The sequence below is a fragment of the Mandrillus leucophaeus genome, unplaced genomic scaffold (assembly GCF_000951045.1).
Source record: "Mandrillus leucophaeus isolate KB7577 unplaced genomic scaffold, Mleu.le_1.0 Scaffold293, whole genome shotgun sequence".
Classification (NCBI taxonomy): domain Eukaryota; kingdom Metazoa; phylum Chordata; class Mammalia; order Primates; family Cercopithecidae; genus Mandrillus; species Mandrillus leucophaeus.
Genome location: NW_012103065.1, coordinates 3057184 through 3071597, shown reverse-complemented (window position 1 = coordinate 3071597; position 14414 = coordinate 3057184). Strand labels below are relative to the sequence as shown.

The 14414-nt window shown below is 33.1% G+C and overlaps 1 protein-coding gene across 1 annotated transcript in view; it reads left to right on the top strand.

Annotated features, from left to right (window-relative positions):
* The window catches only part of CACNA2D1 (calcium channel, voltage-dependent, alpha 2/delta subunit 1), a 453354-nt gene that overhangs the window by 399166 nt on the left and 39774 nt on the right, over positions 1 to 14414 (top strand). The window contains exons 21-22 of the mRNA XM_011986113.1: positions 4892 to 4963; positions 8281 to 8342. Of these exons, the coding sequence (XP_011841503.1) occupies positions 4892 to 4963; positions 8281 to 8342 (134 nt within the window). The remainder of the gene's footprint in view (positions 1 to 4891; positions 4964 to 8280; positions 8343 to 14414) is intronic.

Below are 14414 nucleotides of genomic sequence, written 5' to 3'. Positions count from 1 at the left end.
CAGCATAGTTTGCATTTGTTACTGGTATCTAGTTATCAGATTTAGGTAACATTTTAATAAAAATTAAAAATTCAATTTATAAAATTTTGCCATTATAAATTACATATACCTATTATGATTTTATTGGTCTAGTAAGCTTTAAAGTTTTAGTATGACATGTTACATTACTTAGGAAGTTATAGAGGAATTAACTGTATTTTGTTTATCAAATAGTTCAATGAATCTTCATTTTGCAATTGAGAAAATATGAGGTAAATTTGCCAGACTAACAGTATCATTTTATATAATGATATCGATAAATAAGAATTTATCTTATTCCCCAGTGTTATTTATTTATTATTATATACCAGCAAGAAGAAGCAATAGGAAATAGTATTCAGTGAACCCAGGGGTTATTATCCTAGTAAGACTTTAATTATAATAGCTAATCTTAAAATCTTTATGACAACCACAAGTTTATCTTACGCATTCTGATGTCATTTGAATTATTAAAATATAAAATTTATTAGATTGAAATATATGAAGCACACTTGCACCTTTTCTTTATACACTTTCAGAAGGAAGAACAGGTCCAATAGAATGTTTTACTTGGCAAATGTAAACATAATTTTAAAACATTTTATCATACACATTTTTTTTTTTTTTTTTACAAATTTTAAAAGTATGCCTACATGTTGCCATTGTTTTATGGCCAAATAAGTTATCCAAATGGCTATATTTTGCCCCTTTCCCATGCTAATTAATGAAAAGAAAGTTGTGAATGATTCTTCAAAAGTAGTGTGCCCAAAGAGCTTGTGATTAGAAATGTAGTATCAAATACACCACTCAAAATGAGACTTTCTTCACTTAGTTATTAATTAAGATTGCCTGCACTGAAAGCTCAATCTCTAGCTTTTATATATGTAAGCTATATATATTTTTTATATATATATATATGAAAAAGAAGATACCTTTAGATAGTTATTGTATCCTAGGTAAGTAATTTTTGCACAATTAATTTCATAAATACCCATTGAATTGTTTTATACACAGCATCATTGTATAATGTTACGTGTACCTAATTATTATTGTTTTCTGTGTAGAATCCCAAATCTCAGGAGCCAGTAACATTGGATTTCCTTGATGCAGAGTTAGAGAATGATATTAAAGTGGAGGTGAGTGGAATCAGTAAGACTAAACAATTCCTCAGGTCAGATGTTGCTGTGCACTCCTTCTACAGGTATCTGTTGAACAGCTACAATGTGTTAGCTTGTCTGTTAGATACTGTGTACACAAAGATGAATGTTCTGTGTCATTAAAATTTTCTAGATCCTGGGTTTTCCTATCCAAAAGATCATATGAAAAGGTATGAATGTTTAAGTTGGATTTGACCTTAGTGTTCTTTCTCTTTCTAAAGGTAGATATATTTTCACTTTTCTAATACAAATTTATCTTGTAGATGTCAGTAAAACTCATAGAGATGGAGGATGTTGCTATAGTATTGAAAAAAGACTTGGAAGGAATCCAACCACCCAAACACATAAAGAGTAGCGTAAGAGAAGCTGCCATGTTTGCCTTAATACATTTTACTCAGCAATTTATTTTATTTCAAAAGCAAAATTGCATTATTTCCTCCTCTGAGTCTTCCATAATAATGAGAATATTAATAAGAAAAATAAAATAAATAATAAATAACATTAAGTATATGATATATGTTAGTCATGAATTCTCAAGAGGCTTGGAAATTGGTGTTGCTATTATTGTTTCACACTATAATATCTGTTGTACTGATGTTACATCTGAGGTACAGAGAAGTTAAATAGTTTCTCTATAGTTCTTCAGCTAATAAGTAGCAGAACTTGGCTCTTGCATTCCAGATTCCAGATTTTTAGGATTTTTCCAGATGGATTAACTCTTTTGCAAAGGCCATCATATTTCTTTTATAACTTGTTATAGTGTATTTTAATTGTAGAACAATAGAATTTAATTTACTTTAATTACCCTAGACTGTGGCCTCGTGTTAGGGTGTTTAGGTGATTAATAATGTTTGTTGTAAAGTACTGGACATAATAAAGTAGGATAAAGTAATAGGGATAAGCTTGGTGTCTGGGCTGTCACTCCACTGAGTGACCAAAATGATCTTATTTATATTCTCCAAGCCTCAGTTTCTTCTAAATCAATTAGTAATAGTCATCAAATGAAATAATATATAGAAAGGACTTAGCAAAAGACCTGGTTCATAGTAAAGTCTTTATTATTTTTGATCTTTTCATAAGTGCACACTCAACTTACATTAGAAGCTGTTATCTACTCCTTCCTTTCAGACCCAATTATTTGAAATTAGATACATCACACATTCGTATATTCTTCAGATTATTCCTTTAATCACACCAAGTTTGTTTACTTATTATTTGCAGTTGCCTGAAGCCAAATGTAAATCATTGGTTGAGTTATAAAAAATAAGTTGAGGAAACTTCTGAGAATTGCCAGTAGACTGGAATATTTAGTGGATAATGTGACCTTACACTTTTTTTTTTTTTTTTTTTTTTTTTTTTTTTTTGAGATAGAGTCTTGCTCTGTCACCTAGGCTGGAGTGCAATGGCGCAATCTCGGCTCACTGCAACGTCCACCTGCTGGGTTCACGCCATTCTCCTGCCTCAGCTTCCTGAGTAGCTGGGATTACAGGCGCCTGCCACCATGCCTGGCTAATTTTTGTATTTTTAGTAGAAACGGGGTTTCATCATGCTGGCCAGGCTGGTCTCAAACTCTCAACCTCAGGCAATTTGCCTGACTCGGCCTCCCAAAGTGCTGGGATTACAGGAGCGAGCCACCGCACCTGGCCAACCTTGCATTTTTAAGGATTTGGAGTATTCTACTGAAGGAGACTCAACTCTCTTATCTGAAATCCAAATAGGTGTTTATAGTTTTCTCTATCCTTTATTTAGATTTTTTTTGTACTCCAGATATAAGAATTACTAACAAAAAAGTATAAAGAGTCCTCTTAAAAAATCTTTTCTCACATGAAACTGATTGTGTAAGGCAGAAATTTGAAGCATTCTGTGTTATATGTAATTTTGAATATATACATTTCTGTGTCTCAGTGACTACTTTCCACTCCACTGTGGCCAGCTGTAACATAATTGACCATTCATTTTATTAATTATGTTTCAAAAACTACCAACAGATTGAAAATATTTCAATGTTAGTCATGAATTCTCAAGAGGCTTGGAAATTGGTGTTGCTATTATTGTTTCACACTATAATATCTGTTGTACTGATGTTACATCTGAGGTACAGAGAAGTTAAATAGTTTCTCTATAGTTCTTCAGCTAATAAGTAGCAGAACTTGGCTCTTGCATTCCAGATTCCAGATTTTTAGGATTTTTCCAGATGGATTAACTCTTTTGCAAAGGCCATCATATTTCTTTTATAACTTGTTATAGTGTATTTTAATTGTAGAACAATAGAATTTAATTTACTTTAATTACCCTAGACTGTGGCCTCGTGTTAGGGTGTTTAGGTGATTAATAATGTTTGTTGTAAAGTACTGGACATAATAAAGTAGGATAAAGTAATAGGGATAAGCTTGGTGTCTGGGCTGTCACTCCACTGAGTGACCAAAATGATCTTATTTATATTCTCCAAGCCTCAGTTTCTTCTAAATCAATTAGTAATAGTCATCAAATGAAATAATATATAGAAAGGACTTAGCAAAAGACCTGGTTCATAGTAAAGTCTTTATTATTTTTGATCTTTTCATAAGTGCACACTCAACTTACATTAGAAGCTGTTATCTACTCCTTCCTTTCAGACCCAATTATTTGAAATTAGATACATCACACATTCGTATATTCTTCAGATTATTCCTTTAATCACACCAAGTTTGTTTACTTATTATTTGCAGTTGCCTGAAGCCAAATGTAAATCATTGGTTGAGTTATAAAAAATAAGTTGAGGAAACTTCTGAGAATTGCCAGTAGACTGGAATATTTAGTGGATAATGTGACCTTACACTTTTTTTTTTTTTTTTTTTTTTTTTTTTTTTTTGAGATAGAGTCTTGCTCTGTCACCTAGGCTGGAGTGCAATGGCGCAATCTCGGCTCACTGCAACGTCCACCTGCTGGGTTCACGCCATTCTCCTGCCTCAGCTTCCTGAGTAGCTGGGATTACAGGCGCCTGCCACCATGCCTGGCTAATTTTTGTATTTTTAGTAGAAACGGGGTTTCATCATGCTGGCCAGGCTGGTCTCAAACTCTCAACCTCAGGCAATTTGCCTGACTCGGCCTCCCAAAGTGCTGGGATTACAGGAGCGAGCCACCGCACCTGGCCAACCTTGCATTTTTAAGGATTTGGAGTATTCTACTGAAGGAGACTCAACTCTCTTATCTGAAATCCAAATAGGTGTTTATAGTTTTCTCTATCCTTTATTTAGATTTTTTTTGTACTCCAGATATAAGAATTACTAACAAAAAAGTATAAAGAGTCCTCTTAAAAAATCTTTTCTCACATGAAACTGATTGTGTAAGGCAGAAATTTGAAGCATTCTGTGTTATATGTAATTTTGAATATATACATTTCTGTGTCTCAGTGACTACTTTCCACTCCACTGTGGCCAGCTGTAACATAATTGACCATTCATTTTATTAATTATGTTTCAAAAACTACCAACAGATTGAAAATATTTCATGAAGGATGTTTTATTTAAATTTTAAAACAGTGTAAAATGACTATAATATGGTAACTTAAAAAAATTCCCAGAGAACAACTGCAGATACTGGTAAAACTAACTCCCTATTTTTATTTTATTTGTTCTACATGAAGTAAAGAACTTAAAAAACTACCATGTTAACAGTCATACTTTGGCAGGTCAGCTTTGTTTCTAGAATAAAATAGTTGTTTCATTTACTCTTAGATTCGAAATAAGATGATTGATGGGGAAAGTGGAGAAAAAACATTCAGAACTCTGGTTAAATCTCAAGATGAGGTAAGAATTGATTCTAGCTTATTCTTAAATAAAAATTATATCAAGAAAATTTGATATTGGTAATTTGTCCTTTTTTCTATTAATCCACTATTATAAAACGGATACCTCTAGGAAACAATTTTTCTTTTTTAAAGCATTTCTTAGCTGGAGGGATATTTTCACTAAGATATATTTTTAACTCTTTTTTCTTTTTATAAAACACTATTGCTTTAGGTTTCTTGATGTTTTCTTATACATTAACAGTATATTCTTGAAATTATATTTTACATATATTTTATGAGAAATAGAATGCACAATATAATTTTGCCATGTTGTTTTACACCATGCCAATGTTGCAAAATTGAAGTTAATATTTAATAGCTATGTGTTTTATATGATTTGTCTAGGTGGATGTTCTAATTATTGAGTTCCATATATTAATTATTTTGTATTTTTAGCTTTTTGTTTACTTGTTTCTGGCTTGATTTATCTTCATTTACTAGTTACACACTTTAAAATTTCCCAGCACTTACATCTGAAATTAAATCCTGTGATAACACAACTACCCCCACAAATAATTGATTTATGTCTATTATCATATTGGAGTATATCTATTATCAGTCAGATGTGGAGTACAGACAGACATTTATACATTTGAGTATTTGAAAAATACAGGTCTCAGAAGCTTTTGAGCCTGGAAATGTAATTTAAGCTTTTATGTATAACCTATATCCTTTTCCTCACAATCTCATCCTTTTTAGATGGATGACATTTCTCTGAAATTCCTCATCAGATCCTTCCCTAGGTGGAAGGTGAGCTAGGATCTGAATATGATCCTTCATTAGCACATGGCCTTTCTCATTTTAATATCATTATGAGTCCCTATTACAGAACACAAAGGGAGGTATATTTACATTTCAGACTTTGTTGCAACTTCAAATCTATTTACTTAGAGTTTTGCACATTCTTTTTTCAGCTTACAAAGTAATTTTCTGTTAACTTCCATTGATATTTTTCCCCTTTCAATTTACTGCAAATAACTTTTTTTGACAAATATTCAGCTAAAGACTATGTTTTCCTATCTTAGAATTTTAAAATGTCTGTCATGAACACACTATTGTAAATAGATATAACTGCTAATCTTCAATTACTATATTGCCTTGTACTCCAGATTTCTATGTATGTTGGTATTTCAAGAAAAGTTATTATTTACTCTATGAGTGACTATAATTTTTATCACTATTCACTATTTTATAGACAATCAAAACAATTACAACTCTGTGCATACGTATTACTCTAATTTTTAGGTGATATCTTTCAAAAGCTCTTTCTAAATGGTCTATGTAAGGGATTTGGCAGAGATATTTAGGATGTGATAGTAACCTTCATATTATAGTGTTATGCGGTTTAGCCAAAGTAGCTGAATTCCACAGGCTTAGGTTAGTTATTAACTTTGAAGTTCATTTTTGTGGTGGTTGTAGGAATTATATAACCTTTCTTGTACCATTTTCTGTATTGATGAGCTGGGAATCTCCAGTGTTAACACATTTCACAATGTTTGGCATAATGAGTTGGAAGTAATTTGAAATTCCTCACCTAGGAAATGTTTCCCACAGAACCTCTCTTTACACCTGATTTATTGAATATTTTTCACCAAAACCTGTCTGAAATTAATTTGTAAACATTTTTTTCATAGTCATGTCTTTCATGAGTCTTACTACTCTATAAAAATTGTAAGTGTATGGAATAAATGAGAAATTATATGAATAATCAAATGTTTAATACATATATGCTAACCCTTATGATACTGTATTTTTATGGATTTTAGTGTTACTACTGAAATAAGTTTAAAATAGAATTAGAGCTTTTCAATTTAATTTATGCCCAAGTGAATCTGTTTTGTTGGAATCTGAAAATAGTTTATATTTATTACACATATTCCATCAACAGTCCTTTATAACTATATGCTTGGGCTAAAACTAGAATGCATTTGTTCTATTTCATGCAGAAAATTTACTGAAAGATGGCAGAATTTAGTAAGGATAAACTTACTGAATAACGACTGCCTTAAGAAACTAATCTGAGAATATTTCCAAACTTTGAAAGCAGTTGAAAAATAGATTTCTTGACTAAAATATTAGATAGTAATAATGTTTAAAGTTGTCTGTTTCAATGATTTGTAATGATTATTTCATTACAAATTGAAGACTTAACCAGATTATAATTTCTTCTACTGATATTGAAAAAACTTGTATTTTTATTTATCTGCTCTGATACTATTTTCTGATACCGTATTTTATTTATTACTTGCAGACCAACACTTGCTTGCCCTCTTTGTTTATGCATATATGAGTAGTAACAAATATATAAGCATTGTTTCTTCTAATTTTTTTAATAATACTAAGTCCTCTTCACCAACCCTGTTCCCCCTCCCCCCATCTGCTACACATACACCCACACATGCTCACACACAGACACACACGCACACATACATTGTGTAGTTGTTATAAACATGAATTTGGCATTATACATTTTGCCAGCTTAAGTACCTTACCTCCTCTTTAACACTTATTTCTTTATCAATAAATTGCGGGATATAAAAGTATATACTCCAGGGGTTGGATCAAGTGACAGAATGACTTTAAGGTGCTTAGCATGGTGCCTTATACCAAGAAATACTTCAGTACATGTTACTGTTTTGGTGAGAATGATGAAACTCAAAAATAACTAAGCAAATTAAAAATTACATATATGTCATCGCTATACATAATGGAAAAGTGCATGTATAAAAGATATAGCCATGCATGAACTTCTTTAGCTCTGTATTTTCTTTCCCTGGTGGATTTAGGTGTTTTCCTAACCTTCAGTGATACTGAATAGCCTCTTATGATACCATAATAATGCTATAATAGTGGCTTCATAAAAACAGTCATATGCTAATCACACACTTGGATCTAGACACACTGCGTTAATGTCCTGATGTTGCCTGTTACTCTTAAACATACTTTAGTATGGACATATCTGAGCCTTGTCTAAATACTTCATAGTCCTGTTTCATTATTAAAATTTGTTTTTCAGGAAATACTGTTTTCAATGTTTTGAAGATAATTTGGCATAAACTATTATGATTTTGCACTTATATTTATTTGTGTCAAAAATTTTGCTAGACACACATAGAATAAATAAACATAGAATAAAATAGATCATATCTTTGTAAAGATGAGTATTAAATGACTGCAAAATTTATAAGTAAATTCTACTGCTTTACTTTTCGTATATATTCATACAAAATGTAGTGATAATAACCATGATAATAACCACGTCAAACTTCTTTCTAGAGATATATTGACAAAGGAAACAGGACATACACATGGACACCTGTCAATGGCACAGATTACAGGTAATTAACTGCATTTTATGTGTATTGTGTATTCCAATGGATTAATATTAAGTCTGCATTTTCATAAGTGAATTTTCATGTGATTTTCAATAGAAGAGTTCCCAAAATGAAAACATAGTAATCTTATAGACTAATTTTTAAAATGGAAAAGATGGAAAAAATCTAGTAATACAAAATTTACAAATGAAAATGTATGTGATATAAATCTATATATTTTGTATTTTTACTTGAGAAATGTTGACAAATACCCATAATGATATGTAGGGTTCACTCCACTGACTTCCTCTTTTAGTTGTTGTTTAGTTTACATTACACACATACACACATTTGAGTTGAAAACTAACCTCAAATATAAAGCTTATGTCATCATTGTAGTATCTGATATAAAATGTTTAGTTGGTATAATTTACCTCCATGAGTATCAGTTCTATAATATTCTGATTCCTCTTATTGGCTGGGCTTTGGAAAGTTGGACAGCCTAAAAGTTAGTAATCTATTGGTAATTCTCCATTCTTTAACACTTTCTCAACACTTCCTTCACTTTCTTGCTGTAACTCTCCTCTGAGCTCACTAATTCCTCTGAAGTCTTCAGAATACTGAGGGTGATATGAGTGTGTCCTCATTACTCATTATTATTTTTTTTCCTTTCTAAAATTTCCATCTTTGAATCTCATGCCACCATACCACACCACCTACTATTCCTCCTTCTTAACAATCATGTCCCTCTCATTCCTATAAAGATTTCAGCTCCTGGCTCATTATCACTCTCCTACATTCACATATTTCACTGTTTTTCAAATGATGCCATACCTACACTGGTGTAAAGAAAAATAAAAATTGTTTAATAAAATAAACTTTAAAAGGAAAAAACGTAAGCTCAAAATTTTTACTATTAGATTTCACAGATATAAAATTAGTCTGTTAGATTGCTATAAAATTTTCTGAATACTTCCTCCCAATTTCTGTATTTTGCTATCATGGGCTGGTAATAGACAGTTTGTAAATTGGCTAGGTCCATGGAAAACACTTTAAGTAGCATTGACATAGATGATGTTTCTACTACCTGGGCTGTCTTACTTTTGGCCTCCTCTCCTCTAATGATCTTGTCATCCCCCTACCTTAGCCACTGACTCCAAAATCATATTTTGCAGCTCTTACAGTGTCAAGTCTGCAATGCCTTCATAGTCTTTACACGAGAATTTTTCATCCAACTCTCAGGTTACCACATTTTAACTTTCCATCCTCTCCTGCTACTAGCAGTAATCCTTGACTCAAGACATGAAATCCATCAATCCTTTCTTCCTTTTTGCTGCCTTGCCCTCTTCGTGTCCTTGTGCCCTTCTTTATTTAGCAGAAATTCCTTGGGTCTTTCACTGTCTTGCGCACACCACCAACTCCTTTCATCATAGTTGAGTTTGGCAAACAGCAATTTGGCAAAATCCTAGTCCTGGTTACATTCAAATTATTAGCCACACCACACTGTACCCATACAGCTAAAAGTGGCTGAAGTAAAATACTCACTAGCTGATATATCACCTAAAATTCATGACCTCTAACCTGAAGTGGGCCTTACTGATGGCTAGCAGTCTCCATAATCCTGTAATTTTAGGATGCTTGTAGATGACTCTTGATCACTTCACTCTCCAAACCTGTAGTACATTCTCATCATTTTCGCTCGCGTGATGAATTTGCTTTCCATTTCACAGAGTAAAATAGAAGTGGTCAGAAAGAAATCCCACTATTAGAGTAATAACTACTTGCATCTGTGTCTCCATCTTCTATCTTTATTTCTGTTCTCAACACAATCACAAGAAGGTTCTTAACCCTTGAGTAGACTGTTTCATTTCTCTACTCAACTCTCACCAGTAAATTTGCTATCTCATTCAGTCTGACACCCGAAGTCTGGCAAGGCCATCAGTGGCTTAAACCATTTGACCTCACTCACCATCAGCTCTGTGAATTTATCTTCCAGATTCTCCACTGAACAGTACCTGGTTAAGCCACATTGTCCTTTTTACAAAACAACATAAACACTGGCACCCATCTGCCTCAGAACTTTTGTATATGAAATTACTTCTGCCTGGAATTACTTTTCCCAAACAGTCACATGCTCATTCCCTCATCTTCCCATCTTTACTTACTTTTCATCTCTTCAGAAAGGCCTTCTCCAACAATCTTATTTAAAATATATAATGCTTCTCCACACTCTTATCTCCCTCTTGCACTTCATATTCTCCATAACCCTTATTGACATTTAACATCACGCACACGCACACACACACGAAGCATATATAAACTTATTTCTACTGATTATCATCTGTTCTCTCACTAGTAAGTTCCAAGAGGGCAGGGATTGTTCCCTGCTTTATTTACTTCTGAATCATCAGCTTGTATGACAGTGGCACATAGTTGGCACTCTAGAAATATTTACAGAATTGAAGAATTTCAATTTGGAGAAATGGAAGAATTTTCCAATTGAAGAAATTTTCGATCTGTCTCATCTTTTCAAATTTATATAATGGTGTGCTGAACTTCCATTGCAATATTTAAGTACAGAAATCTCTTTAACTACATATTAATATACAACTAATATGTAGGCTATGATGGACTCAACGATTTCTCTCCTAATAAAAATCAAACCAAGTCCCCAGAACATACGCATAACCTTTTATGGGAGCCTATGTTATTATCATAGGAACCTGTCTCCTTTAGTATTCCTAGGATTGCATGTAGAATAGACGTAGAAGAAAAGAGCATATTGCAAAACACCAGAATGGCTGTTTTAATTATTTTACTTTTTTCCATCAACTGATTCCTATCTCTAATTTCTAGGCATTTCTTTATACATGTATAATCTTCATGTGTATACACAAGTTACTCTTTTTCCTCCCCCTTCCTTGATTATTGCCACCTTTCAATTTTTAGATTAACTTGTCAAAAGGTGCAAAAAGAGAGGAAGTCTTAAAGGTCTGTCTCTTGAGAGATGATTTTATGATAAAACAGAGTATCAAGGAATTGTATGAGAATGTGTTCTGTGCCCCTGTTGCTTAGACGAACTAATTCTGAGAAAAACTGGATTCTTTTGACCCTTACAATGTGATAGCTGGCCCTCCAACAGTTATAAGGACACGTTTGGGGTGTTTTATGTGTCTCGTGAATGGCCTCTACACTCAACCTCTTTTCCTCATACACTGAGTGATAATACACAGTGCAGGCAGGTTAATGTTCTTTTCTCAAGTTCATATCACTCCTTGTTGACAAAACTTTCATCTCCTTCCATTTTCATCGAAGTTTAATTTGAACTTCCAAGTCTGATAGTCCCTTCACACATTTCTAGCCCAATGTATCTGTCCTGTCGTTTCTGTCACTTCCATCGCTATATATACAACTGTTCTCTGACAAGGCCCCAACTTGCCCACCTTTGCATGTTTTCCTCACACATTTGCTTTCCAAGTCTCCAACTTTGGGCCAGATTAAATCTATTTCCATTGGAAATACTTTTCTGAATCACTGTACAAATTCACAAACAATGATTTAGAACAAAATATTGCATCTAAGTTGAAGGAAAAAAACATGATATGTTTTTATTTCATGAATGAGATACAAAATTTTCATCTGGTGATTTCTCTCTTCTTAAGTCTTGATCCAAGTACTGTATTTTGAAATGTAATCAATTATTTTAATAGGATGCTTTCTTTTTTTAGAGAATAATTTACTTTTATGGAGATAAATGAGTTGATAAATGTGTTATAGTCCACTTAACTCAGTTAACCATGTTTCTGTCAGTCACAAAACACTGCCTGGGCTATACCATTCATCTGGTGGCCACTTGCTTTATTAAACTTTAATCTCTAGAAGGAAATAAAGCAGTCTTGGTCTATCAGTTTTGTAGGGACAGAGACAGCAAACATTGTATATGACAGCACCATTGACTAGGAATGTTGATAAAGATCTTATCTGGCTATATGTTGAAAAATTTACTTGGCTTGAGATGGATATAATTAAGTATAGCTATGTTTTTCTATAGAACGGATTATAGCTATTAATAACAACCAAAGACTTACAGGCCAACAAAATACATAGTAGATATGCCAATTTTAAGACTTCTATTTTCTTCCTCATGGGTTTCCATACTATATTTACGGTATATTAGATGTAACCCAAGCTTATAGAGTGACACTTTAGCAGTTGTATGATATAACGTTATCGGTTTTAATTAGAAGTTTCTCTTAGCAATAAATGCTGATGGGGCAATAAAAATGTCCTAATTTCCCTTGAGAAGAATTTGTAGGAGACAATCTTCAGTGCTCAGTAATTCTGCTGTACATTTTGTAAATGGCAAGTGAATCAGGAAAGGTCATCTTGCTGTCAGAGTGATTGCACTACTTATTTTAATTTTAATCTCTGCCTGCACTTAAAGGAAGTTACCTATAAAGTGAATATAGAAATTTTCATTAAATCTATATAACATTTTATTTCCCTGACCTTTTCCCATAAGGAACGTCTGTGAATTACTTAATGACTGGGAAAGGTTTGGGAATTAGAGGTAACAAGCATCCATTCATTTTGCTATCTTTATTATATCATTAAATTTTAGCAAATAAACCCTTGAATTTTTTTCCTTTTCAGAGAGTGAAATTTTAATATTTATAGTCATAAGAATGAAATTTTGAAATTTCATGGTTTTACCTATTCTATATTGTCTATAAAAATACATAATGACATTGGGATAGCCATTCCCAAAACTGGGGCTACATGAGGCTTAAGTGATTCAAAAGATCTACACATCCCTAAATCTAAAAGCTGAAATTATTAAAAATTAATTAATTAAAGGATCTACACATGCCTAGAAATACTCAAAAGCCTAGATACGCACACCTTTCCCTGCACATCACTACTGCACATCACTAAAATTTGGGCTAGCTATTAAAAGTGGATGCCGAAGGTGACCAAGTGGGTTACATTAAACAAGTATTGCTTTTGGAAAGTAGTTAGATTGGGCATTTTAAAGGTAACATAAACCCAATGTTCACAAGTTTCCTTCTATATTCAAATCATAGCAAAGATCATGTGGCTGCATAGCACATGTGGATATGGAATAGTTATATCCTACATTTGAGTATTAGCGTGAGAGTAGGAGAATTACACATATGCAGCTGTGTTACTGGAAAGTGCATAAAATTCTGAAATCCTTTAACAATTCTGATATGTATTTTATTATTTTATTATTAATTGGCAATTTCAAAATAAGTAAGATACCTGCCTAACAGCTTTTTATTTTGGGCAGTCATTAAGACAAGTTTTGATGGCCGGCTTGTCTGACATTCGTTGTGTCTAAAACATTCTGAATTTGGCCCAAGATTTTCACCGGAACTCTCCTCTGCTTTGGACATCCACCATAAGACTAGAGTAGCGCCATGGCTCTTGTTAACTACCAAACTCAAGATACAGTTCCTGTTGCACCTAATAACAAACTTCCAAATAATGTGGAATAGCCACAGTAAATAAACTTGAAATAAATACTATGACTTAGTTTTACTGTTGGGTATGAACTAATGAGCTGAGCAGACAATTTCTATTAGTGCAGTAAAGGAATCTGAATTTGCCTATGAGTAGACACTAGAGAACTTGCCCAAGGATTAGAGTTTTAGTAGGTATTTATCCCTCAAAAGAATATATTTTAGATGACTTTATGCATTGTTCAATAGTAATGATAATGGCCAGGTGTGGTGGCTCATGCCTGTAACCCCAACACTTTGGGAGTCTGAGACAGGCAGATTGCCTGGGCAACATAGTGTAAACCCTGTCTCTACTAAAATACAAACATTAGCTGGGCGTGGTGGCATGTGACTATGGTCCCAGCTACTTCGGGGGCTGAGGTGGGAGGATTGATCGAGCCCAGGGGATTGAGGCTGTGATGAGCCATGATTGAAATCACTGCACTCCAGCCTGGGGGATAGAGTGAGACCTTGTCTCCAAAAAAAAAAAAAAAAAAAAAAAAAGAAAAGAAAAGAAAAGAAAAAAACAAGGTAATGATAATAGTAACTCTTCCGTTTGTATTTTAATAGTATG